Raw genomic sequence first — 26,277 nt, 5'->3', positions numbered from 1 at the left:
ATGGAATTAAATTCCATCTTGTCATATACAGTAAAATACAGTAGGATGATGTCTATATGAATAAAATATTGAGCACTGATTCCTGATGTGATGTGACGTCACAGTGTCCTTTAGCAGATTAGCAATCCCTATTTGCTAACAAGGCGGGACCATGCAGTTGGTCTGCCACTGGAAAGCAGAGTGCTGGAGGGGTGTGCCAATCCAGCTGATGAGCCCAATGGCAGGTATGGGCGGAACTCTGCAAATGCACATGGCCTAAGCACCCAAAAGCTGGTTCTATTACCGTGATCATAAGATCTGCGGCCGTGAAAGCAATTGTTCAAATCTTCAATTATGGTTTTAGTCAACCTGTTTTTTATGTTTTACACAGCTTCAAGTCTGTGAACCTTATGTGTGTTCTAATATTTTTTACCGTGTTTTTTATACTCATATTATTATTATTATTATTTAATTATGTTTATGTAACCAGTAATAAGGTTACAAATAACATTACATTTACCATTGTTGTGATGTGCTTTGTGTCTTCTGCTGCCTCTCATCTCTGATAGATGGTGGTGGTGATGATGATGATGATGATGATGATGATTATGATGATGATGATGATGCTTGTTGTTTAAAGGTCATCGGCCCCTAATGGTATGAGATGGATGACATCAGATGAGAAATAAAAAATTAAAAGTTAAAAGATTAAAATGCATCCACTGACTAGAGTTTAAAAGAAATGGTGATGAAAAAATTATTATGAGATTAAAACAATCAGTGGATTTAATTCGCAATGCCTTATTTCTAATAAAAGGATAGAAAATAGATGTCATAATGGAATAAGGCATTGCCTGGACAGTCATGTAATTCATGGGACGAACTACAACACGAACTAAAATAGAGTCAATGGGATAAAAGCACAGTCTACAAAAAATACATTAAGACAAGAACAATATTACACACGAGAAAAAAGACCACTGTCCCTCATAAAATGGATGACAAGGTCTGCGGACTGCTCATCATCGCGCAGGATGAGGGAGATTGTACGCGGGAGTTTTAAACTACGGCGCAGATCGACGAGGTCCACTCACTCCATAAGGATGTGTACCATGGTAAGATGATCACCGCAAGTACACACCGGAGGGGGTTCTCCTTTCAATAAATGGGAGTGCGTCAGGATACCGTGACCGATCCAAAGACGACATAATACCACGGCTTCCCTCCGAGAAGCCCAAAGGGAAGTCCTCCATACCTCCGTTGTACCTTTTATTGCTCTCAGCTTATTTGGAAGGAGTGGCCTGCCACTCCATCTCCCAATGGGACATAACCAGATGTCTCAGCTGAGAGTGAATATCACTTGCTGGAACCTTGTACGGCAATGGGGGCAGTGTTACTGCCTCCTTGGCAGCCTGATCTGTTAACTCATTTCCCTCTACACCCATGTGGCTTAGGAGCCACAGAAACGTGATTCTGGTGCCAGCATTCGAACACCCAGCCAGCAGGTCCTCGATCCGCTGCACCAGAGGGTGCTGAGGGAAACAGGTATCAATAGACTGTAGCGAACTCAAGGAGTCGGTACACACAAAAAAGCGTCAGCGCTCATCGGACAGTGCGTACCACAGAGTTTCACAGATAGCATAGAGCTCTGCTGTGTACACACTACAGGTTTCTGGGAGAGCAAAAAGAAACCTATCAGTGTCAACAATGAATGCACAGCCCACTTAAGTGTCTGTTCTTGAGCCATCTGTGTAAATGACGACTGAGCCTGGATACCGGCCAACAACGGACAGAAAGAGCCTCCGATAAATCAAAGGGTCAGTGTTTTCCTTCAGGCCAGTGTCCAGATCCAGGATTATTTCAGGATGTTGTACTATCCATGCAGGTACCCCACTTGGTTGTCTGACAAGGCAAGGAGCTGAAGGTACGTGAAACAATCTGCAACTGCTATCCAAGCGTATTTGAACAAGCTACGTTGCTCGAGGACAAGCAGCATACAGCAAACGGTTGCCATTGTTGAATACGCAAGGATAGATTGGATGAAGTGGCATCTGTCACAAATTAGCAGCTTACGAAAGAAGCATTTGCTGGTGCCTCAGGTGTAAAGGCGGCACACCAGACTCAGCAAGCAGGCTAGCTATGGGGCTTGTACGAAAAGCTCCCGTCGCCAACCTAACCCCGCTGTGGTGGATGCTGTTCAGCTTCACAAGGACGCTTGGTCTTGCTGAGCCATATGCTGGACTGTCATAGTCTAGCCAGGATAAAAAATGTTCCCTATAGAATCGTACGAGCACCGTGCGGTCAGTACCCCAATTAGTACTGCTAAGAAACTTCATGATATCGTTAAAGACAGCTAGTGATTTGTACTTTGGCCAATCAGCATGTTTAAGAATCCATCAAGGCGGGAGCCTCGACGGATTTTTGTTTCAACAAAGTAAGGATGATGGCAAAATGGTCACTGTCACAGAGATCATCGTATGTATTCCACTGAAACAGCGGAACCAATGTTCAGCTGCATAGACTTACGTCTATGCGAGAATATGTGCCGTAACGTACACTGAAGTAAGTTGGTTCCCCTGTGTTCAAAATACATAAATCCAGCTCTCTTACTAATTTTTCCATCTCTCGTCCATGGGGGCAAGGCATCTCAGAGCCCCATATGGAGTGATGGGCATTAGAATAACCCAATAAGAGGAAGAGAGGTGGAAGCTGATCTATAAGATCAGCGACATCATTTATGTTAAGAGGCTGGCCTGGTGGAAAATAAACATTACACACTTGCTATGACAGGCAGCGGTACCCGCACTGCAGTTGCTTCCAGTGGGGTCCTTAGAGGAACCTCTTTGCTATAAGTATCAGAATGGACAAAATTACCCACGCCACCAGATGCCCAGTGGGCATAATATCGTTCTGTCGAGTATAGTCTGAAATTTCTCGAGACCGTATGATGACCTGGTCCGAAGTTTGTCTCCTGAATACAGACTATACTCGCTGCATACTCACTAATGAGCTGACGTAGCTCAGAAAGATGCCTGTCATAACCATTGCAATTCCACTGTAACAGTGCCATAGTGTGGGTGTGGACTTCTGAGGTTTAGGTTAGAAGCAGCATAATGCTACCTAACCTACACTTGCATCCCCATCCGAAGATGGAGATAAATGCCTTGAATTTCTTCGACGTAGTCCGGAGGCAGGGTTTCTTCCTATGAGGGGAGCGTGCAGATTTTCCAGGAGGAAAACCCACTGGCACAGAATCAGACCCTCCGGGTGGAGGGCGTGAGGCCCCATTTATAGGAGAAGTGGAAGAATGCCCGGTAAGGGCGCTCTTCTTTCCCGCCGTTGATTCTTGTTTAGATGGGCTTGGAGGTGATTTCCCAGCCCTGGTTGACGATGCCGCCTCCGCTGGCTTAGGCGCGGCTTTTGCCGACCTTGGGAGGGAAGGAGACGTTTTCTTCCTTCGCTGTGCCAGCGTAGGTTTCTTAGCCGGCACAGGCTTATTGGTGGTCGAAGGCCAGGATGGACCCGCCTTCGAGCTCGTTCTCTTTGTGGCGTTGCTCGCAGGAGCAGAGATCTTCTGGAAAGGTGTTCCGGTTGAAAATGAGGACCCTGGGAGAGACTGTGCTATCATGCTGAAGTCTAGTGTCTTGGCCGATGCATTCAGAGAATTAAAATAATGGTGCACTTCCTGATAGGAAAGACCATGCAAGGTCTTTATCTTCTGGATCTTCTTCTCAATCAGATAGGTTGGGCAGGTCCGATCTCAAGGAGAATGAAGACCAGAGCAGTTAATGCACTTTTACAGAGTTATGCACTCCTCCGCGCCGTGAGCTGCTCTTCCACATGTACCACACACAGCCTGATTCGAACAACGAGATACCATGTGTCCGAATCTCTGGTATTGATAGCATCGCCTAGGAGGCGGGATGTACGGCCTCTTATCGCAACGATAGGTTGTTACCTTGACTTTCTCTGGCAACACTGACAATTTGAAAGAGACTATGAATGCACCCGTGGCAACGTCTTCACCGTTGACTTTGCATGTGATACGCCGGATGTGGGTCACGCCATGGTGCTTCATGTCTTCCATCAATTCATTGTCAGTGTTCAGGAGATCACTGTGTAAAATAACTCCACAAACCAGATTCAAAGTTTTGTGCTCTTCCACTTTGATGGGGATGTTGCCAACGTGGTCGCACTTAAGCAACCGATATGCTTGGAGCGCAGTGCTCATCTTTAGAAGCAAACCACCATTGCACATTTTCTTAAGGTCCTCAAGTTCACCGTATACACCTTCAATATGACGACTGAAAAGAATGGATTTAACCAGCTTGAAGTCTTGCCCATCGGTTCTGGTAGCAGCCAGGAACCTAGGGAAGCTGTTACCCAAACTAATACGCTGCGCTTGTTCCCAAGGGGTTGCCCCCCTTAGGGAATCAAAAGTTAATGACTTGGGTAGCGAACTACCCGAGGCGGCAGGTGGAAGTGGTTTCGATGCCATGCCCGAAATCATCCTCCCCGAATGTCGATCAGGGGTCTCTGTAGCCAAACCAAGCAGCCAAGGCAATACCCACCTGGTCATAGCTGGTACTGCCCAGAATCCGATGTTGGATGATGCCTAATATGGGAGGACTGAGGCAATGAGCACGATGACTCCCTTCCTCCAGTCACCCGCAATAGCATGTACCCCATTGCGTGTACAGAGCACTAAATATAGGCAAAAATAAATAAAAATAATTAATAAGAATATGTCCTGGCATTCGGCTGTGCGGGGACCTGCGTTGTCAGGCGAATACTACTGCCCGGGTACACGACACTCCCACCCGCCACTTCCTGGGTGGTTACTGACAAGGGTTTTCGAGCATACTCACACACATAGGAGGTCCAACTCCTAGCAGCACACACATGAAAATTTTTGAAATGGTCTACAACTGACCCTCGAAAAAACAATAAAAAATAAAGAGGGGGCCATGGTCACATGACCCTTTTAGTTGCCTTCTATGACAGGTAGGGATTACCTGTGGATGTATTTAGCCTCTCCCATTCAAAGGAGGTCCAACACATTAAACCAAACCGCAATCCATGTCTGCACCTAGGTTGCCCCTTTTAGTCACCTCTTACGACAGGCAGGGGATACCATGGGTGTATTCTACATGTGCGTCCCCTACCCGCAGGGGGTTCTGATAGATGGGGTTACTGCTGTATACCAAGTATAACCTCCTGCTTGAATATTGGCGGGAAGTAGCTGCGGAGTTAGATAACTCTTTAGCATGGCATTCCTCTGGTTCGTAAATTTGCTGATAACTAATGGTACATAAACACACTGTTCATAGTATTCCAGCTATTCGATCCCTACGCTGCTGCATTGATTGTAATAAGCAGTGTGCACACTTAAAATAATGGGAGAGGAGTGTTCATGGTTGTCTGTGGTGTGGTAATTCAAGCTCTGGAACTTCGCACAGTTGATTGGCAGTGTAGTTCTGTTTGTTAAAAGTGAGAAAACTTGCGGTTTTTCATTTTATCGCGTATTTATATGATGGCATTGCTTTTAATCGTGACCTTACTACTGACATCATTGTAATGACCTTTGTTGACTTCAGTTGGGAAAACCACAAAGGCAGTCTTTCCGAGGATGTAAAAAGGCAGGTGGAGAGTGAATGTCTGCCATTATAATGAAAAATGTCCAACTTGATTGTGACTGATAGTAGGCAAGAGTGCCTGCCATTACCCTGAAAATTACCTAACCCAGTCTTCGCAGGAAAAGAGATGTATGGTGACTCCCCATCGCGCTTTTGGGGTAACGATAAGAGCTGTGCAATTTAATGCAATCTTACAACGTATATACTACTTAACTTAGAATTCTGTATACAGTGTAGAATTCCATATTAAAACAGGGTACATCAGCTAGTAATTATTTATATGTAGATATTGAATTCCTCCCCTGTGAAATTCAGCATTATAGACTCAGATTGAACTCCATTGAGCAGGAATAAGTTTTTAAAATGATGCAATGTAAAGGGAGACACCTTGAGGAGTGTTAATTTGAATATCAGGTTTGAGTTAGGTAAGTCTAGACAACAAAATTATTTTATTTATCTGGATTTCAGTTAATCACTACATCAGGCGTTATCATGTGGACCAGAAAGAAGATTATGACGATGTTAAGATGAGTTATCACCTGTGTTACACCAGTTTCTTGTGTACTGTAGTGTATTATTTTCTTTTTACCCACCCTATTGACAGAAAACCAGTGTCAATCTCTAACAAGTGGATAGTTATTTGAATGTCTTAGCAATTTATTGTGTGTTTTGTTCTGGAATGTTGCAATTATGAAATGTTAACCAACAAGGCTTCAGGTAGTCATTGTGATAACCAATGGGATATATGCACTGTATTACGTCAGACAGCAGGGTGAAAGCATATAAGAGAGTATTCAGATAACTCTTTCTCCCATTTCCCATTCAGCATGCTGCAAGTCAAGTACCCTTCACGTTGTGCTGTGTATAGGGTAAAATTGAATACTACGGAATTTATTATTAGCAGTAAAACGGAGAATAAGAAGGATAGCAATAGATATCACTAATGCAATAACACCTCCTAATTTGTTAGGGATAGATCGTACTGCCGTATGCAGCGAGTTCCGAAACAGAGCACTACCCAACCACAACAACACCAATAATACCAGAACACAAATATAAACAGGAAAGGAACTACCACCGCTGTCAGAATTTTAATCAGACGCAAACCGAGGTTGATAGCTGCAGTCGCTTAAGTGCGGTCAGCATCCAGTATTTGGGAGATAGCAGGTTCAAACCCCACTGTCAGCAGCCCTGAAGATGGTTTTCCGTGGTTTCCCCATTTTCACACCAAGTAAATGCTGGGGCTGTACTTAATTAAGGCCACGGCCGCTTCCTTCCCACTCCTAGTCCTTTCCTGTCCCGTCGTCGCTATAAGACCTATCTGAGTCGGTGCAACATAAAGCAACTTGAAAAAAAAAAAAATCAGATGCAAAATAAGACTAAGTCTTCATCTTATGCTTCTAACTCAAACGAACAAAATTTTACCTACTATGAAGCTAAATTGGACCTTTTAATAAGAAGTGTTTTGTTATAATACACCTAGCAGCTATTAACCAACTAAATAGAATACATCATAGAAACCCATCATCATTTACAGATATAGTATCAACCAATGCAAATCTATGATTAACAGCACGATAATTACAAGAAGAAAGCATACACAAGACATGTACAATTAAGCTCATCAAGTTTTAGACTTATTTATATTATTGTTCACGAGCACTAGCATCAACTGATGTAATTCACAGCCATAAGACTCTACCAAGAAAAAAGAAGATCTGCGCAAGACATAAACATATAAATCAATGCTTTATGTATGTTTTTAGTATATATTAATGTGTTTTATGTGTTTGTACAACTGATTAGCTCTTAAGTTTAGGTTCAGTTTTTATAATCACAATTTAAACCTCAAGGTCATTTACACTTATGTACCACAAATTAAAACGATAAATCATAACTTATATGCCCCAGTAGACATATCCGGATATTACAAGTAATAAATCTCATTGTAGACCGTATTGGACATCAGATATGAACATTAAAACAAGAATAATAGTTAATACCACCTTTCCAATACTTATCTTTCCTATATTTAGGAAATAAACATTACAACAGGCGTTGTAAGATGGGACATGTTGCGCTTAACAGGACACTAGGTTCAGGGCCCTGACCTAACTTTAGGCTAAGATTTATTTTCGGCTGATGATGCTTACTACTGTTAAGCGAAACATGTCCCATCTTACGCCTGTTGTAATGTTTATTTCCTAAATATAGGAAAGATAAGTATTGGAAAGGTGGTGTTAACTATTATTCTTGTTTTAATGTTCATATCCGGATATACCAATCAAAGATGGCATCTCCCTTCAGACAATGTAATGTAATTAATGTTAAACATCAACATTCAAGTATAATAAATTGTATTGATCAGGTGGAATCCTTTCTTTTCCATATATATGTGTAATCTATTAATATGGACATGAAGCTCATAAATAATGAAAGTAAGAGATTGCTCCTTACAGTTATTGGATTTGCAACATCAAAATGGCAAGTGGTTCACGTGATATTTTTTCAGCAGGTATTGACAATGATAAATTAATGCAGTATTTGGAACAATACAAAGTTAACTCGGATGATTTATCGAATAGCGACAGAGAATTTAGTTCAGAGAGTGGTGACGAAATTATACAGGGCATGCCCCCAGGACCACCGCAGCTAAAGAAGAGACGTTTATTTGTTTCTAACGGAACGAAAGATACTGTGAATATTTTGATGACAAAGATGATGATAATAATGTCTCCGGAGGACCTTTTACGGAAATTTCTCCTAATGAACCCAACAACATTCCTCAACCTCCTGTCTCCTTCATGAACTTCTTGCGCCTAAACATGTCTGATTTTCAGCCCATATCATACTTCAATTTACTTTTCCCTTTTTCCCCCTTTTTCCCTCCTAAACCTTATAGTCGCATATAGTACTCTATCGTTACCTAAATGCTGGTCCCCACGGGCCAAGTGTAGCGTGCCTGTCTCTCACCCGGAAGTCGTGGGTTTGATTCCCAGCCAGGTCAAGAATGTTTACCTGGGCCTGAGGGTTGGTTCGAGGTCCACTCAACCTACATGACCCTAAGTGATTGCAATTGAGGAGATATCTGAGGGTGAGAGGGCGACCCTGGTCTATAAAACCAAGAATATTGATCGAGAGGATTCATCTCTCTGACCGTGCCTCACCTCGTAAACTGCAGGTCTTCAAACTGAGCAACAGTCTCTTGATAGAGCAAAGCAAATCAGGGCTTTAGCACCATAGATTTCTTAATTATGTATATTCTGTTGTATTGTAAAATTCTTTTTCAAATAGATACTAGAACCGGAAATGAGAAAAGGTTTTTACAGAAAACAAAAACTATAATATCAACTACGTTTTTATTTTTTAATAATTCAGAATTATTTTTATACTATGTTGTCCATACATAGAAAATTTCTTGTCAGTATGTGCCATACATTGATAAATATACACAAATTTTATAGGCGAGTAAAATTGTCTTGTTTTTACTAGTGACATATGTTTGAATTTTTATTTTTTACGCTTTTATTTTTCTCGTTTGGTTTAATGAGTCTATATAATTGTATTTATAAATACATTTTACATCATTATGTATATTCTTTTGTGTCGTAAATTATTTTTTTCGAAGTAGATATTGAGAGAGAAAGTGAGAAAATTATTTCATCTTCCTAGGAATAAATGTTATCGACAACTATAAATCAACAATAAAATGTTTTTGACTCTTTATATCACTCAAAATAAGTTTTTTATTCTATGTAGTCCATATGTAGATAATTTCTTGCCAGTATTTGCCATACACCAGTAAATATACGCAAATTTTAAAATACATGCATTTCCACTAAAAACGACCTGGCACTTTACAGTAGTAGAGTGGAGGTGGAGCTCTGGCCTCTAAGCTGATGGTGAGTGGCCGCTGCCGCAGAGAACTGCTATTTCTAAATACGATCGTTGCTCCTTCTTGTTGACTTCCATTTTGTGATGCTCTCACACACTGAACTTGGGGGCATGCTTAGACCCACACTGTTGTTTACATACACCATCTAGTAGCATCATACACAAGTACATACCGTACGTTTCCAAATGCATATCTTAGATTTTCCAGTTGTTTCCTGTTCGCGAGAAAAAAAATAGTTGCCATGACTTATGACTCGACCTACGTAATCACAAGTAGTGTAGACCCATGGTATGCACACACAATGGCACCACTCGCAGGTAACACAAACCCATGGTGTTTCATGCATAAGGGTACTACTCGCAAGCAACGCAGACCCATGGTGTTCCTTACACAGTGGGACTAATCATGGGCACCTGTATTCCCGTGGTGCTCCTCACATAGTGGTACTAATCGCGGCCACCAGCCTAACTCGTGGTGTTTCTCACATAGTGGTACTAATCACAGGCAATGTAGACCCATGGTGTTTCTCATAAAGTGGTACTACTCATAGGTAATGCAGGCCCATTCTGAACAAGTGGAACTGACTGGTGGAATGCACATGATGACACTTACCACAAGCAACGCCCAGACCTGTAGTGTTCCTCTCATAATGATACTGCTCCTATATAATGTAGACCAATAGCTTTCCTCGCAAGGTGGTACTAGTCGCAAGTAACGTTGACCCATGGTGTTCTGCACATAATGGTACATATCACAAGTAGTCTCATGATTGTAATGTCATCATCCCTTGCTTGCCCCTTTTAGTCACCTCTTACGACAGACAGGGGATACCGTGGATGTATTATTTGTCTGTGTCCCCCACCCATAAGGGTTTTTAGTTAACAGACTTTGAATAACCATCCTAAGAGGAACAAATCACATGAAAATTAATAAAGAAATAGAAGCACGAATGCAAATAATCATTACCTTTGAGGATTTGTATTAGCCCTGCTTCTGTCGACGAGTAGAGGAATTCTGAAGGGCAGACTCCTTTCAAGATCTTTGCTACATCAGACTTCAGACTATGGAAAACAACATGTCTGTTTCTCTTCCTGAAGTCTTGAATGAGAGCTTGAATGCCTTGAGCTGCTGTGAAGTCTGCCCTGTGCATGTGTTTGCAGTTGACAACAACAGTTAAGTTTGCTCCTTCCTCATCCTCAGGATTGCTTGCCTTAGCCACAGCTTCACGGACAAAGTCCACGGCAGGGAACAGCAGGCCTGCACTTGGAGTGACCAAGATGTACTCCAGACCTCCAGAAATCTGTAATACAAGAGAGCAATATCAATATCATACAGAGTGAAGATGTGAATACACTAGTAATGTAGGGGAGATTACTGAAAGATTTTTGGTAGAGTAGTTACTCACAAACTTGGGGGGGGATTGTAGGGTGGCAAAGACAACTTACTCAGAAGAAGAATGAAACATCTGACTTATTACATAAAGAAATTAAATTAACATATCTAAATCATAATTGTTAACCCCTTACCAGTGTCAACCGCTTATAAGCGCCAAAGTAATTATTTGCAAGTTGCGTGAACCACTCATAAGCATCATCCAACTTGATGTGTTTATTACAGATCGCATCAACCGCTTATGAGCGTCAGAAGTTTATAGATACTTCTGACAGCTATTGGCCATATTTTGCAACAAAGTACCATACTACATTTAATTTCCATGGAATATTATATTCCATGTAGAATTCATGTGTCTGTGCACACATGTTTTCTGTGTGGTCAGCAGTTGAAGCAATATGGCTTCCATGCTAAAACCCCTGATGTAAACACACAAAATAATTTAGCAAACAATGATATTGAGCAAATGCTTTCAATTGAAAGTGAATATGAGAGTGACAATTATTCTTTGAAATCGAGTGAAGGATTTCACGATGACAGCCACAAATGTGAAGAAACTGAAGAAGGTTCAGACTGACTGGGTTACATTTGGAGGGCCAGGCAACAGGTTTGATTTTACCGGCAATAGTGGGATTCATGCTAACTTCTGGGATAATCCCGAACCATTGACAATATTTGAGTATCTAACATGTTTTGAGATATACCACACTGTTAGGAACTACTAACAAATGCAGAACATTGTTGGAATAATTTACAACAGTGGTTTCTTTTATAAGTTGATTGTCTAGATAGCATCTTATTTTCATTGCACCGAGCTCGATAGCTGCAGTCACTTAAGTGCGACCAGTATACAGTAATCGGGAGATAGTGGGTTCGAGCCCCACTGTTGGCAGCCCTGAAGATGGTTTTCCGTGGTTTCCCATTTTCACACCAGGCAAATGCTGGGGCTGAACCTTAATTAAGGCTACGGCCACTTCTTTCCAATTCCTAGGCTTACCTATCCCATCGTCACCATAAGGCCTATCTGTGTCGGTGCAATGTAAAGCAAATAGCAAAAAAATTCATTGTTGAAACAATGTATTACACGATTTTACAAATATATTTCCAATGAATATCCTTATCCTTACACAAAATTATTGGATAATGCAACATGTGGAAAATTAATGCTCAGTTAAGGGGTTAATGTATTAACTGAAGTACATATCAACACTTTGCATTTGAAGCAGCAGCTTCATATTGACACTTTGTTAACATATGATTTTTTTTTTTTACGTATTACAATTTACAGTCTAGTTTCAGACACACATTCCAGTTTCTATTCGATTTAGTTACTGTACTGTACTGTACTGTACTGTACTGTATTCCCCTCATTTATTCTATGTTACTCTCAAGTATAAGTGTTTCTGACTGGAAAAAATTAAACAAGCAGAAGAAGGCAAGTTGTTGAACACTCTCAACACTAACCCCCTCAACATCATGTTTTGCAACATTGTTTACAATGCAGCAGTGAAAGCTTTTATGAGATTTCTTTGCACTGCAATTCACTGAGTACCATAAATTACTACATTATTAATTTTAAACTTTTTCTCTTCTATAATATTACAGAGTTTAGAAGAAATACTGTCTAATGTTTCATCAAAGTGTTTGTAAAAACTCAGAGAAAATACAAATTTATGCTCTGCTATGAATTTACTATGTACTGAATCTTAGGAAATGTTAAAGATGGCCAAATGGAATGAACTCAACAAAAAGGAAATAACAGCAAATAGCATAGTATGAAAATGCTAAATAATCTCTTCTTCTTTTTCCTGATACGGTACATTTCTGCTTATGCAGGTTGTTCACAGAGCCTCTTGCAATCTTCTCTTTTTCCCCCCCACATTCTATCATTCATCACTGTCTGCCACTGTGTTCTTCTCCGATTTACATTATCCCCCACCTGATCCCTCCATCTTGTTCGTGGTCTTCCAATTGGTCTTCTTCCAGATTCTGTCCATTCCAGAGTTCTTCCTGGTAATCTTTCTTGTCCCATTCTTTTGACGTGGCTGAACCATTTCAGCCTATTCCTCTCCATATTTTCTTTTAGAGGGTTGATCTGTAGTGTGTTTCTAATGGTTTTATTTCTTATCTTGTCCCTCCTTTTACCCAAGATCCCTTGCAGAAAGTGCATCTCTGTTGCTTGGAACCTACTCAGATCTTTTTTTGTCCAAGTCCAACATTCTGATCCATAGGTCAATATTGGCAAATAATACGATTTATATATCATGATTTTTGCTTTGGTAGGTACTTTCCAATTTCTAATTATGTCTGATACACAGTAATAAAATTTTGAGCAATTTTCTATCCTCTCCGAAATTTCTTCCTTGATGTTCCCTTTCCCAGTTAGCTTATTTCCTAGGTAATTAAAAGCATCTACTTATTTAAGAATTTTTCCATTACACTTAATATCCTTCAATTTTTTGTTTCCTCTACTGATTTTCATTACCTTATTTTTCTTTAAACTTATTTCCATGCCTGCTTCTTGAATTTCCCACTGCCAGGTATTTAGTTCTTTCAATTTTTGTTCATTTTCTTCCCATATTATTACATCATCTGCATATGCTATGACTTTCATATCATCTGCTGTTGTCCCTTGGTGAACTTTCCTCATACTGTTGCTGTCCAGCTCCATGGCTAAATGGTTAGCATGCTGGCCTTTGGTCACAGGGGTCCCGGGTTCGATTCCTGGTAGGGTTGGGAATTTTAACCATCATTGGTTAATTTTGCTGGCACTGGGGCTGGGTGTATCTGTCGTCTTCATCATCATTTTATCCTCATCACGACGCGCAGGTCGCCTACGGGAGTCAAATCAAAATACCTGGCGAGCCGAACATGTCCTCGGACATTCTCGGCACTAAAAGCCATACCCCATTTTATTTCATTTCATAATGTTTCCCATCACTGTATTAAAGAGCACTGGTGAAAGTACACTTCCTTGTCTAACTCCTCTGTCTGTTCTAAACCATTCTGATTTTTTGCCATATAACACAGTACAGACATTTGTCATACATGTTTCTAATTCTGAATTGCATTTCTCTTGACAATTCTATTCTGTTCAGCGCTTGCCATATCTTATCTTCTAACAGTGTCACAAGCCTTTTGTATATGTCTGAATGCAACTGCAATGTCTCCCAAATTCCCATTTCTTTTCTACTACTTGTCTAGCTGTAGATATGGCATCGATAATTGATCTTCCAGGTCTAAATCCTTGTTGCTTTTTTTTTTTTTTTTTTTTTCTTTCCTTACGTCGCACAGACACAGATAGGTCTTATGGAGACGACGGGATAAGAAAGGCCTAGGAGTTGGAATGAAGTGGCCTTGGCCTTAATTAAGGGACAGCCTCAACATTTGCCTGGTGTGAAAATGGGAAACCACGGAAAACTATCTTCAGGGCTGCCGACAGTGGGATTCGAACCCACTATCTCCCGGATGCAAGCTCACAGCTGCGTGCCCCTGACCGCACGGCCAACTCGCCTGGTGTGTTGTTGTTCTCTTAATTGTGAAACTATCTTGTTCTTGAATTTTTATAAGATTATCTTTTCATAAATCTTCATGCAATGGCACAGTAATGCTATTCCTCTGTAGTTCTCACAAAGTGACTTATTACCTTTTTTAAAACTTAGTACAATAATTGCCCTTGTCCAATCATCAGGAATCTCTCCGTCAGTCCATACTATCTTCATTATCCTATACAGCCACTGCATTCCATTAGGTCCTGCAGCTTTAATCATTTTCGCTGTGAGGTCATCTATTCCAGGAGTGTTGCCTTTTTTCCATTTCTAATACAGCTTTTTCTATATCTGACATTTGTAGATCATCTCTTCCTATTTCATCTGATAGTTTGTTCATCCCTTCCATTGTAATACTGTATATGTGTTTTATCTTCATATATTTCTTTGGGTTCATTTGTTTCATTTTGCCCTTCATATAGATTTTGGAAGTGTTCTTTCCATACTTTCAAAACTTCTTTTTCTTCCCACACAGGTTTTCCATCTTTGTTGGTGACTTTTGATGTATTATGAAAATGCTAAATAATAACCTACTACAATGTTTGGAGGTGGCAAAGACACTATGTAAATCAGAGAATTTACGAAGATAAGAACATCATAACCCGCATTCCAGATACTTAAGACAGAATAACCTTTTGTAGCATTTATTAAGTGCTAATGCAGAAAGTATCACTTATAATATTTATTCCTCCTCAAATGACTTGAGGTTGCCAAACCGACAAAGAATATCATACAATATAAATTTTGTACAGATTAAAAAACAATCATTCTATTGATAATGTACAGAAAACGAAGGAGTAGCATATAATTGACTTTAATTAATGTAATTAAGTGGATGGAGTGCAGAGGTGATGCCTCAAGATTTCTATCAAGGCTTTCAATGTTTGTAAGTCCTACCTCACAATGGTCTCGGTACACCAAAGCGTCGTAACTAGGTGACCAGTAGTTTAGGAATGGTGCCCCTTGCACCCAGCATGAGCTCTATGACCTCTATGTTCTCAAGGTTGTATTTATTGAGGTAATATGGAATGGTTGGTGAATATGTCATCTTTTTTTTCTTCATCAGTGTCAATGGGCTGTTGTGCATCTGCTTCAAATTTGAAAGTCGAGTCGAGAATGAAACCTTTTTTGCTCCCGGGTTTGAAGGCAATCGTGCTGATATTCTTGTCCCAGCATCAACTGTGAGACCATGGATCTCTTCATGTACTAGGTACCCTTTACCACGTAGCGTATCGGCCAAGGAAGACCGAATGCGATGGTGTCTGGTGTTCCATAGGCATTCACCGAATGGGCAAGATCCTAAGACGTGTGCCAAAGTTTCAATCTCACCGCATCATCTGAATTGGTTACCGTCTTTGGATCTGGCTGGTATAGTGCGCACAGGAGCTACATTCGCTGTAATTTTGAGATTTGTTAAGAATGAAGCCATGTTTTCCAGTGTTGACTTAGTTAAATGTAACAAAGTCCTGAAATAGTGTTTGATGACAACAGATTTAACATCGGCAGTCTAGATAAGTACGTAAGTTTTCATTATATTAATAACTGTATATATTTTATTTTTGTCATTAATGTTTCATGTTATCACTAAACTCTCTATCATTGACAAGTTTACGCTACGTAACAATACTGTACATATATAAGCTTGTTTTTAAGTGATTTGATAGAATCTGAGGATGTTCTTGTAGAACGAAACGTCATTCTTTGTACGTTAGTGTGTATTTTACAGATATGTTTAGAGTGTTATAATTTACATTGTATTTGCTGTGTGTGTGATAGACTGAAAAGCCTTTGTTACATTTACATGTAATTTTGAGAGCATCTTTCCACTCGGTGCTTGTAAGTCCTTCCTGTTTTCTTAGTGTCTTTTTAATTCAACTTCATACTTTTATTTCATCATGATCATTAACTTACGTTTACTCCCTCATAAATAATAATAGTAACAATATTAATAACAATATTAAGAAACAACTAACACGCTTCCAAGAATGGTGTTGATGGCATTGGAGAATGACATAATGGACAGTTATTTATAAACTAGCCAGCGCAATAAATGCTCATTAAACAACCCCTATATAATTTCCAAATCAATATCAATCAATCAATCAATCAATCAGTCAATACTGATCTGCATTTAGGGCAGTTGCCCAGGTGGCAGATTCCCTATCTGTTGTTTTCCTAGACTTTTTGATAATGTTAATAATAACAATAATAGAAATAACAATAACATTAATAATAAAGCTAGTGACATCAGAGCATGACGTAACAAAGTTACCGATAAAGTTATCAGCTGGTTTCACGCCAGTGACAGAGCATTACGCCACCTTGTACTCTTTGTTGAACTAACAAGGAGGGAGGGCATACTACTGGAGCACTTCATTAAGATAAGTTCAAACTTTCAAATATTGAAGAGTATAAACAGAATTACCGAGCTCGATAGCTGCAGTCGCTTAAGTGCGGCCAGTATCCAGTATTCAGGAGATAGTAGGTTCGAACCCCACTGTCGGCAGCCCTGAAAATGGTTTTCCGTAGTTTCCCATTTTCACATCAGGCAAATGTTGGGTCTGTACCTTAATTAACGCCATGGCCACTTCCTCCCCACTCCTAGCCCTTTCCTGTCCCATCGTCGCCGTAAGACCTATCTGTGTTGGTGCGACATAAAACAACTAGCAAAAAAAATAAAACAGAATTTAAACATATATGTTTCTACATTTATAAATAATTTTCATTAATTAAAAAAAATATGTATGATCTAATAGAATCTGGTGATGTTCTTTCAAGAACAAAACATGTCATTGTTTGAAGTTACTAAGTCGACACTGTTAGGAAGAGATCCTTCCTTCTTATCAAAAAAATCTTAGATACACAGCACCTTTTTTGCCATGTGATAGAGTAAAATAGAATGTCAAAATTGATATGCAAGTAGCCTAAATGAAATCAAATCCAAATGCCATACATGTTCACCATATATGAGGTCACACCAAAATAATGATAATAATAATAATAATAATAATAATAATAATAATAATAATAATAATAATAATAATAATAATAATAATAATAATAATAATAATAATAATAATAATAATAATACTTTATATCTGACAACAGCAAAGCAGGACTATCATATTTACTTGTGTATCAGACCTCCCTCACATATTAGTCCCCCCCCCCCCCCCTTGGCTTTTAGAGACAAAGAAAACAAAAAAATAATCTTGCATACAAGATCCCCAATGTAATTCGTCACAGGAGAGCAACGATTCCACTTCGAAGCAGGTACAAGCCTTATTGCAGTTCTAATGACATCACACAAATTTGTGAATAATTTCGTTCATACAAACCACACAATGGAAACATGCATTGAAGTCGTGCGGTACATCAGTATTTCATAGTTAAGAAATGTCCGCCTTCGTAGCGTAGGCCTACTGCAGCTCTGATGATGTCACACAAATAGGCGAACAGTTTCATGTTTGATCTGCACATTGCAAGCACGCAGCAGTCATGTATATATGTCTGTTTTGTAGTTAAGAATGTCCACCAGTGTAATAGTAATTAGCTGCCGTTCTTGGGAGCCTGAGTTCGATTGGCGGTACCATATTGCCAGAGATTTATGAATGGCAAGCAGAATGATATGTAATAAAAATGGTACATGTAATTCCATGAAAAGAGATGCACCACCTCAGGAGGAGAAAATGAGAACTTTAGTTAAGAAATATTCATGGTTGTTGCTATTAATATAGCAGGCGAGATCATTAATAAAGTGATCGTTTAATATCTTCTAACTCTGATTAAAATGTGATAAAAACAATCCAATCATTATGATTGGTTTACTCGCCAACATACCATACCTCAATAATATTAATAATAATAATAATAATAATAATAATAATAATAATAATAATAATAATAATAATAATAATAATAATAATAATAAAAATTTTACGTCCCCAGTTAACGATTTTTGGAGACGCCAACTATGTGTTAATAAATGTAGACAGCAATTGTATGAAATTAAACATTACGATAATAAAACGTATTACCACCACATCTGTAGATATCTATAAATGCGGCAAACTTTCCTGATATTTAATCTTCCCGTTATGGAACTTCTGGCACTACGTGGGTACTTGATAGCATAACTAACCTAAACAATGTGGTCTCTCTTATCTCATTTACAGCTGTTAAGGTAAATCGTGATGTGATAAATGTGGAGAACAAGCATGAAATATACTTAAATAAGGGTTTGGCTTTCAACAGCCGCAGTTATCCAAAGAACATTTCCAGTCAGTATGTATTACATTTGGAAGTACAACTCGTAACATATGCTAGTTATCAGCTAATAGTTTGGCACGCTTTCTACAGCATGGCTTTATTCGGAAGGAGTGGCTTCTGCTACACATGCTCCAACTGGGAATATCAGAGACAATCTCCAGAAACCATTTGGGAACAGATTCTCACTTTTGGACTCTATAGTTGGGAATGAAACTATTTTTAAAAGTTTCAAACAAGATGGGAACTCAAATGCTCTTGATTGCAGTGCATGGCTGATGAGATGGCAGTGAAGACTACGTCATTTGGAATGACGACATCCCAATAACAGGTAAGTTGGTGCCACAAGACTGAATTCAACTATAAGCAGTGATTAGGTTTACTTAGGTTTAGTGTGTGGTAGGCCCATTGCTCAACTGATGGAGACAAATGACTGGCCATTAAGTTCTTTTATATCAATATTGCATAATACCGGTATGATACGATACTCGTATCCCTTTTCTCTATGGGGTTGAGTATGAAGAGAGACCAATTTTCGTAGAAAGTTTCTATGACTGTCTGCCCTTCTTGATGTCAACCTAACTGCACCAGGCCTCTTTGCAGGCCTCACGGCATTATTATTATTATTATTATTATTATTATTATTATTATTATTATTATTATTATTATTATTATTATTATTATTATTATTATTATTTTTATTTTTATTTTTATTATTATTAGAGGAATTAAGGAAATGAAATGAATGACTTGATATGAGTAACCAAAACTAACTATTTACTTTGAGGCCTAAAAGTCTTGTTCACCATTTACTGTCTTTTTATATTTATACTTCCTTCCAATGCAAATAGCCAGTTTAACTCAAATATATTCTTAAGTTTGTTAAAGAATAATGTTGAAAGTTTATGTGTGTAATTTATAGTTTATGTGTGTAATTTATAGCTCTTTATAGCCTACAAGCCATGTGTTCACTGCAGAAAATCTGAGGTTATCACATATTGGAAACCCCGAACTTTTTTTTGGCTGTAAAAGTGAAAAAAAACCAGGGGTGTAATATGCGAGTAAATACAGTACGCTATTCGGGAGATAAGTAGGTGGTTTGAAAAGTTCTCGGAATGTACTAGAATTAAGTATCTTACCTCGGTGGAACTGCTTTTATTTTTCAACATAGTCTCCCTGTAGACTAATGCATTTGGTCCAGTGATGTTCCAATGTTTTGATCCCATCTCGAAAATGAGATTCCTCCAGGCCTGCAAAATATCTCTCCAATTCGGCTGTCAGTTCTTCCCTTGTAGAAAATCTCCATCCACCGAGGAAAATTTTCAGCTTGGGGAATAGATGAAAGTCTGATGGTGCCAAATCAAGTGAATAAGGTGGATGTGGCAACAATTCCTACCCCAGTTCACGAAGTTTTGCCATGGCGGACCGTTGTCCTGATGAAAGATGACCTTTTTCCTTGCCAAACCAGGCCTTGTTTCGCGTATCTTTTCCTGTAGTTGGTCTAGGAGGTTTGCATAGTATTGCCCCGTAATTCTTTGGCCAGTAGGAAGATAATCTATCAGCAGAATGCCTTTTGCATCCCAGAAAACTGAGGCCATGACCTTTCCGGTCGAACGCACTGCCTTTGCTTTCTTCGGTGGTGGTAAATCAGCATGTTTCCACTGCTTTGACTGCTGTTTTGTCTCTGGGGTATAGTAGTGGACCCAAGTTTCATCTGTAGTCACAAACTGGTGCAAAAAATCTTGTTGGTTGCACTGAAAATGGGCCAGACTTTGTTCAGACATTTCCAATCTGGTGCGTTTATTGTCCAATGTCAAGAGCCGCGGCACCCATCTTGCGGATAATTATTTCATACCCAATTCTTCAGTTAAAATATAATATACCCATTCAGAAGACATCCCTACAGCTTCAGCAATCTCCTGCACTTTCGTTGACGATCCTCCATGACCATTTTATGCACTTTTGCGATAAATTCTGGAGTCGTAACACTTTTTGGCCGTCCACTACGCGGATCATCATCCAAGCTCTCCCAACCGAATTTAAACTCGCTGGTCCACTTGGCAACAGTTGAAAATTAAGGAGCAGAGTCCCCCAGTGTGTTCTGAAAGTCGGCATGAATTTCCTTTGCTTTCATACCTTTCTTTACAAAGTATTTAATCACTGTTCGAATCTCAGTTTTTTTCCATTATCACAAATCACTACGTGGGAACAACAACAAAGAGTCGTCACTACCACACTCCTGCAGCTAGAGCACTGACGCGCCACATGTTCACTCACAAAGGATGTGTGATTATTGCGCGGGAACCTCGTTGCTCTAGCACTGACATCTATCGGTGATTCCGAGAACTTTTCAAACCGTCCTCGTATAGGGTTCGAACCCCACTGTCAGCAGCCCTGAAGATGGTTTTCCGATTTCCCATTTTCACACCAGGCAAATGCTGGGGCTGTACCTTAATTAGGGCCATGGCCGCTTCCTTCCCAGTCTTAGCCCTTTCTTGTCCTATCATCACAATAAGACATATCTGTGTCGGTGCGACGTAAAGCCAATAGCACACACAATATGGTATGCGATTGAACATTAGGGGGGGAGAGAGAGAGAGAGAGAGCTATGCTGAAATGACAGAAAGAAAATGTATGTTATAGAAAATAAGAAATAGTGGAAAGTGGAGCAAAATAAAAACAATAAAAACTGAAAAAAGTAGGTGATACTCCAAGCTAGAAAGAATAAATAGGAAAGTGATTGCTAAAGAAATAGAAAACATGGAGACAATTTATAAAGGCTCTGATCATACGTAGTAGAGTCAATAAGTTCGTAGACTGGCACATGGTGTCGTCGTGATGCACTACAGCAGACAGGTTGTGTTGCAGGTTGGTGCATTGTGAGTCATTTGTTATTCCAGTAACAGGCAGTTGCGTACATACAGTGTCAGTAGAAGTACAGTCTCTGTTGTGAAGAGATGTTGAATGCGTACAGCGGAAATTGAGAATATCACAGTTTGAGCAACAGGCAAATGTAAAGTTCTTCCAAAAATTAGGCAAATCCACTAGGGAAATGTTTCAGATGATTAATTGATGGCGTGTAGCCTCCGAAGAGGCATGGTGCGGGTCTTTCAAGTCTACGCCGTGTAGGCAACCTGCATGTCTGCGAGTATGGGGCCCTACCTATGACTATTTCTAATGATGAAGACAAAAATCACACACACTGAGGCCCCAAGCTATAGAAATTAACCAACGAAGGTTAAAATCTTTGACCCAGGTGGGAATCGAACCGGGGTCCCCCTGGACAAAAGGCCAGTATGCTAACCATTTAGCCATGGAGCCTGAAGTTTCAGATGAAGCAAGTGTACAGTGATGACACATTGGTGTTTAAGTGGCACGAACGATTTGCGCAGGGGAGAGACAGTTTGGAGGATGACAAGCATACTGCTTGGCCACAGATGGTGCGAAATGAATGCAAGGTCAAAGAAGTCAGTATGCTGGGGTATGCAAAGTGCTTCCAATCGATAGGTGATCTTGCAGCAACAGTAGGGATCAACCATGGTACATGCCAAAAAATTCTGTCTGATGATCTGAACATATAACGTGTTATCCAACACAGTAAGCTAAACATCCTGACCAGCATAACGATTGCATGACCAGTTGCAGGGACCTGATCACTAGTGCTGACGATGATGGAATGTTTCTCAACCGAATCATAACAAGAGACATGGCATTTTCTTGATGATTTGCAACTTAAGTGACAATTGGCCACCTGGAAATCTCCACAATGCCATGATGAAAAAACCCCAATAACACGGTTCAAAAGGGAAGGTGATGCTTCAACAGTTTTTTGACTCATTGGGTATTGTCTACATGGAATTAATCTCATGAGGAGCAACTGTCAACAAGACCCACTACAAGGAAATCCTTCGCTGTCTACACAATTCATCATAAGCGTCCTGAGCTTTGACTACACGACAGCAGCCCAGCACATCGCTCTATGCTTGTTCAAGAGGAATTTTCAAGGCAACGGGTCACCATTTTGCCACATCTTCCGTAATCACCTGATCTCACTCCATACAATTTCTTTCTCTTTGCCCGACTGAAAGCAAAGATGCATGAACATAGAATTTTTCAACCAAGGAGATTATTACTGCCACAAGAGGAGTCGGACGGTACCTTCCTGCCAATATCTTTCAGCGGTATTTCCAGCAGCTATACGAACCCTGACAGAAGTGCATAGTGGCCAACAGTGAATATTTTGAGGGAGGATTTGGTTCTGCATAAGTGTACACCATGTTGGGCAGCAACATGTAAGACTCTGTGTTTCTGCTGGCACCCTACACTCTGGGCACTAGTTTGCCAATTTAATGACTCTACTACGCATTAAAGAGAAAGATAATCAACTTGCAAATAGGAAAGGAAGGCAACACTATACCTTAACTACACAAAGTGTGCATTCAGGAATACAAGAGCTTGATGTACTACAGAAGTGACTTACAGTGACTTTCTCAACAAGAACACGAGGTCGAGCGTTGAAGTAAAGAAGGAAAGCAATGTCAACAGCGATGCCAATCACAATTCCTATCTCCACACCAAGCCACAGACAGGCTAGGAAAGTAGCAAATGCAGGAATCAAATCTCGCTCTGCAAAAGAAGAAGATATCAATCTTACATTTATACACATAACCACAGGTGTTATTAGATTGGACATATCATATCAATGTTCATTCTCTCCTACAATGCTAAATGTGATTACAGTAATAAAATGTGTAATGAAATGGACTTACTAACATTTGACTGTAAGTGAACATGAAAAATTTCAACTCTAAAATCTGAAGATGATGTGTTGGTCTAGGGATACTCTATAACTTGAGATCACTGCAATTTTCTCCCTTTTAGCAACAAGATTTCTAGCATGGCTCTTTTGAAATCAGTGGAAGTGCAGAGCACTGGGTTAGCATTGTTTAAACTTGTCACTCAGCACTTCTTCTTCTTCTTCATGTGCCATGTCCTCGCAGAACGTTGGCGATCAGTAGCATGATCTGTTGTTTGTTCATAGCTGTTCTGAACAGAGTAAGCTTTGTCACCCCAAACCACTGGCTCAAGTTGCCGAGCCATGATGTCCTACTTCTCCCCGGACCACGTTTTCCATTAATTTTCCCTTGGAGTATTACTTGCAGAAGGTGGTATTTAGAGTTCCGCATCATATGACCAAAGTATTCTAGTTTCCTTCTCTTGATGGTAGTGAGAATTTCTGGTTCTTTGTTCATACGGTGCAAAACGTCTATATTGGTCATTTTAGCTGTCCAAGGTATCTTAAGCATCCTTCGGTACGTCCACATTTCAAATGCTTGCAATCTCTTGCACATGGTCTCAGTTAGTGTCCATGCCTCAACGCCGTACAACAGAATGCTGAAAACGTAGCACCGGAGTAGTCGTGTCCGTAGTGAAATGGAAAGGTCACGGCTTGTCAAAAGTTTCCTAAGTCTCTGAAAAGAAGTTCTGGCCTGCTCAATTCTGCATCGGATCTCGTGAGTAAGGTCCCAGTCATCATTGATGTGACATCCCAGGTATTTAAATGTTGCCACTCTCGCGATCTGTTCCTTCGCTGTTGTGAGATTACCTCGAATGCCATCTTCATTCCTACTTATAACCATCCACTTGGTCTTCTTTACATTAAGCTTCAAGCCCATTGCGCTGCTGGCTTCAGTGACAGCATTAAGCAGTTCCTGTAGATCCTGGAGATTGGCTGCAAGTAGCACAGTGTCATCGGCGTACCTGATGTTATTTATGATGAAACCAGCACTGCCATCTAATAATCCTCAGTTACTGGAAAAAAGTAATTAGAATGTAGAACATTGAGGAAGTCTTAAAATCCTTGCTCGGTGGAGGCATTATGTACTATATGCACAAAGACAAAATGGTGGCTACTTAACTGTTGTTTTGAAGAATGGTAGATGAAAGACCGAGTTTGGTACCAGCAATTAAGCACACGCATTGGTAACTTAGATTACTGGCGGCTGGTGTGCTACAGAGATCCTCTTTTGGAGAGTCAATTTATTGGTTTAGAATCAAATATGCATCATCAAAAACTAAGTTGGAAGTCAATTTCTAATATGAAAGCATTTATACAAGTGGAGGTACATACTTCCCCTAGTACACTGTCACTGCACTGTGCTAAAAACGAAGCTTGCAGTAATGTCTTAACAGTGTACTAGCTACTAGCATCTTGGAAAGTTGTGGCCATTTAACTGATTAGCCTGCTGCTACACTTGGGTGGCACACTGGTAGCTTAACAACTGGTAAGTCCTAAAGTACTTTAACCAGTGGCGGCTCGTTTGGGAGGCGCTAAGGCGCGCGCCCCCCACGGGGTTCCATTAAATTAGGGAATTTTAATCTTAAATGTTAACAAGGGAATTATTTTACTATTATTATCAAGGGCGCGAGTTGTACTGTACTGCGGCCCGATGCGCTGCTGGCCCTGCACAGGAGGGCGCTCTCTCATAGTGGACCAAATACTCCAAGTCTCGCTCGACTGGCCTTGAGGGAGCCAATCAGAGGCACAGTAGAGATGTGTTGTTCTAACGGAGATTCCGGCGCGTTTCTGCCGCGGCCTACAGTTGCATCCAACCTACCCGAAACCTTGCTGATTTGATTGCTTTTTAACAGGGGTCAGTTTGTGCCATTTCTCTCCTGAAACTAGGAACTATTTTACGGAGGCACTTACCCGAGTTAAATGTGCCGGTATATATTTAAAATAGTCTTGTAATTTTTAGGATTATTAACTAACGAAACGAGTAACGACTGTAACTACTGTCTCATCGCACTTGACTGATGTTGGCGATACTCACTTGAGAGCGCGATGTTTAGCCGTGTGTTGATGAACGATCTTGTGAGGTGACTGTGACGAGGTGAAATTAGGAGAAAGGTTGTGATTTATATCGACGGCTTACTTCTAAAACCTCGTGTCTCACAATGCTCTTTCTACCCATTATTTTCCTTGAGACTGGTCACACCTCCCAGCCACATATTGATATGCAGCCCATCAGAACAATTTTCGTTGTGTTCATTTTCCTATGCAAACGTGTAAAGAAAATTGAACCTTAAATGCATTATACTGTAGAAGTATGTAAATACGTGATGCAAACAACATCCCTACTATACGGTATGGTATGGTCCATTTTCATTCATACATCAGCATAGTAAATTGAATACAATGAAAATTGTTCTGATGGACTGCATATCCATTTGTGGCCGGGAGGCGTGGCCAGCCTTAAGGAAAATAATGCGTAGGAAGAACATCGGGATATACGAGGTTTTACAAGTAAGCCATCGATATGTAGGCGTAGTATTATGTTTGCACTTCGTATAGTATGATTACCGTCGAACATATTAAAGAACTAACGTTTTCTTCACTTTCTATTGAAAAGAAAGTCGAACTGAAGGAGTGTGATAGGCCGACACCAGACTTCTCGTTGAAAAAACCGGAGACCAAGGAAAATGAAAATAGGGCTTTTCAAAGACAAATTAATTCTCCTGACGTATATAATAAGAACGCGCGGATATGTGGAAGTGATAT

General features: G+C 40.0%; 1 protein-coding gene across 3 annotated transcripts in view; it reads right to left on the bottom strand.

Annotated features, from left to right (window-relative positions):
* The window catches only part of LOC136875676 (sodium-independent sulfate anion transporter), a 323,055-nt gene that overhangs the window by 7,735 nt on the left and 289,043 nt on the right, over positions 1-26,277 (bottom strand). For all 3 annotated transcript variants that reach the window (XM_068228098.1, XM_068228096.1, XM_068228097.1), the window contains exons 9-10: positions 23,197-23,342; positions 10,477-10,810 (exon numbers count right to left, since the gene is read on the bottom strand). In XM_068228098.1, coding sequence (XP_068084199.1) covers positions 10,477-10,810; positions 23,197-23,342 — 480 coding nt within the window. The remainder of the gene's footprint in view (positions 1-10,476; positions 10,811-23,196; positions 23,343-26,277) is intronic.

The sequence above is a fragment of the Anabrus simplex genome, chromosome 6, assembly GCF_040414725.1.
Source record: "Anabrus simplex isolate iqAnaSimp1 chromosome 6, ASM4041472v1, whole genome shotgun sequence".
Lineage (NCBI taxonomy): Eukaryota > Metazoa > Arthropoda > Insecta > Orthoptera > Tettigoniidae > Anabrus > Anabrus simplex.
Note: the sequence above shows the minus strand (reverse complement) of the source record. Positions and strands in the feature narration are given on the sequence as shown.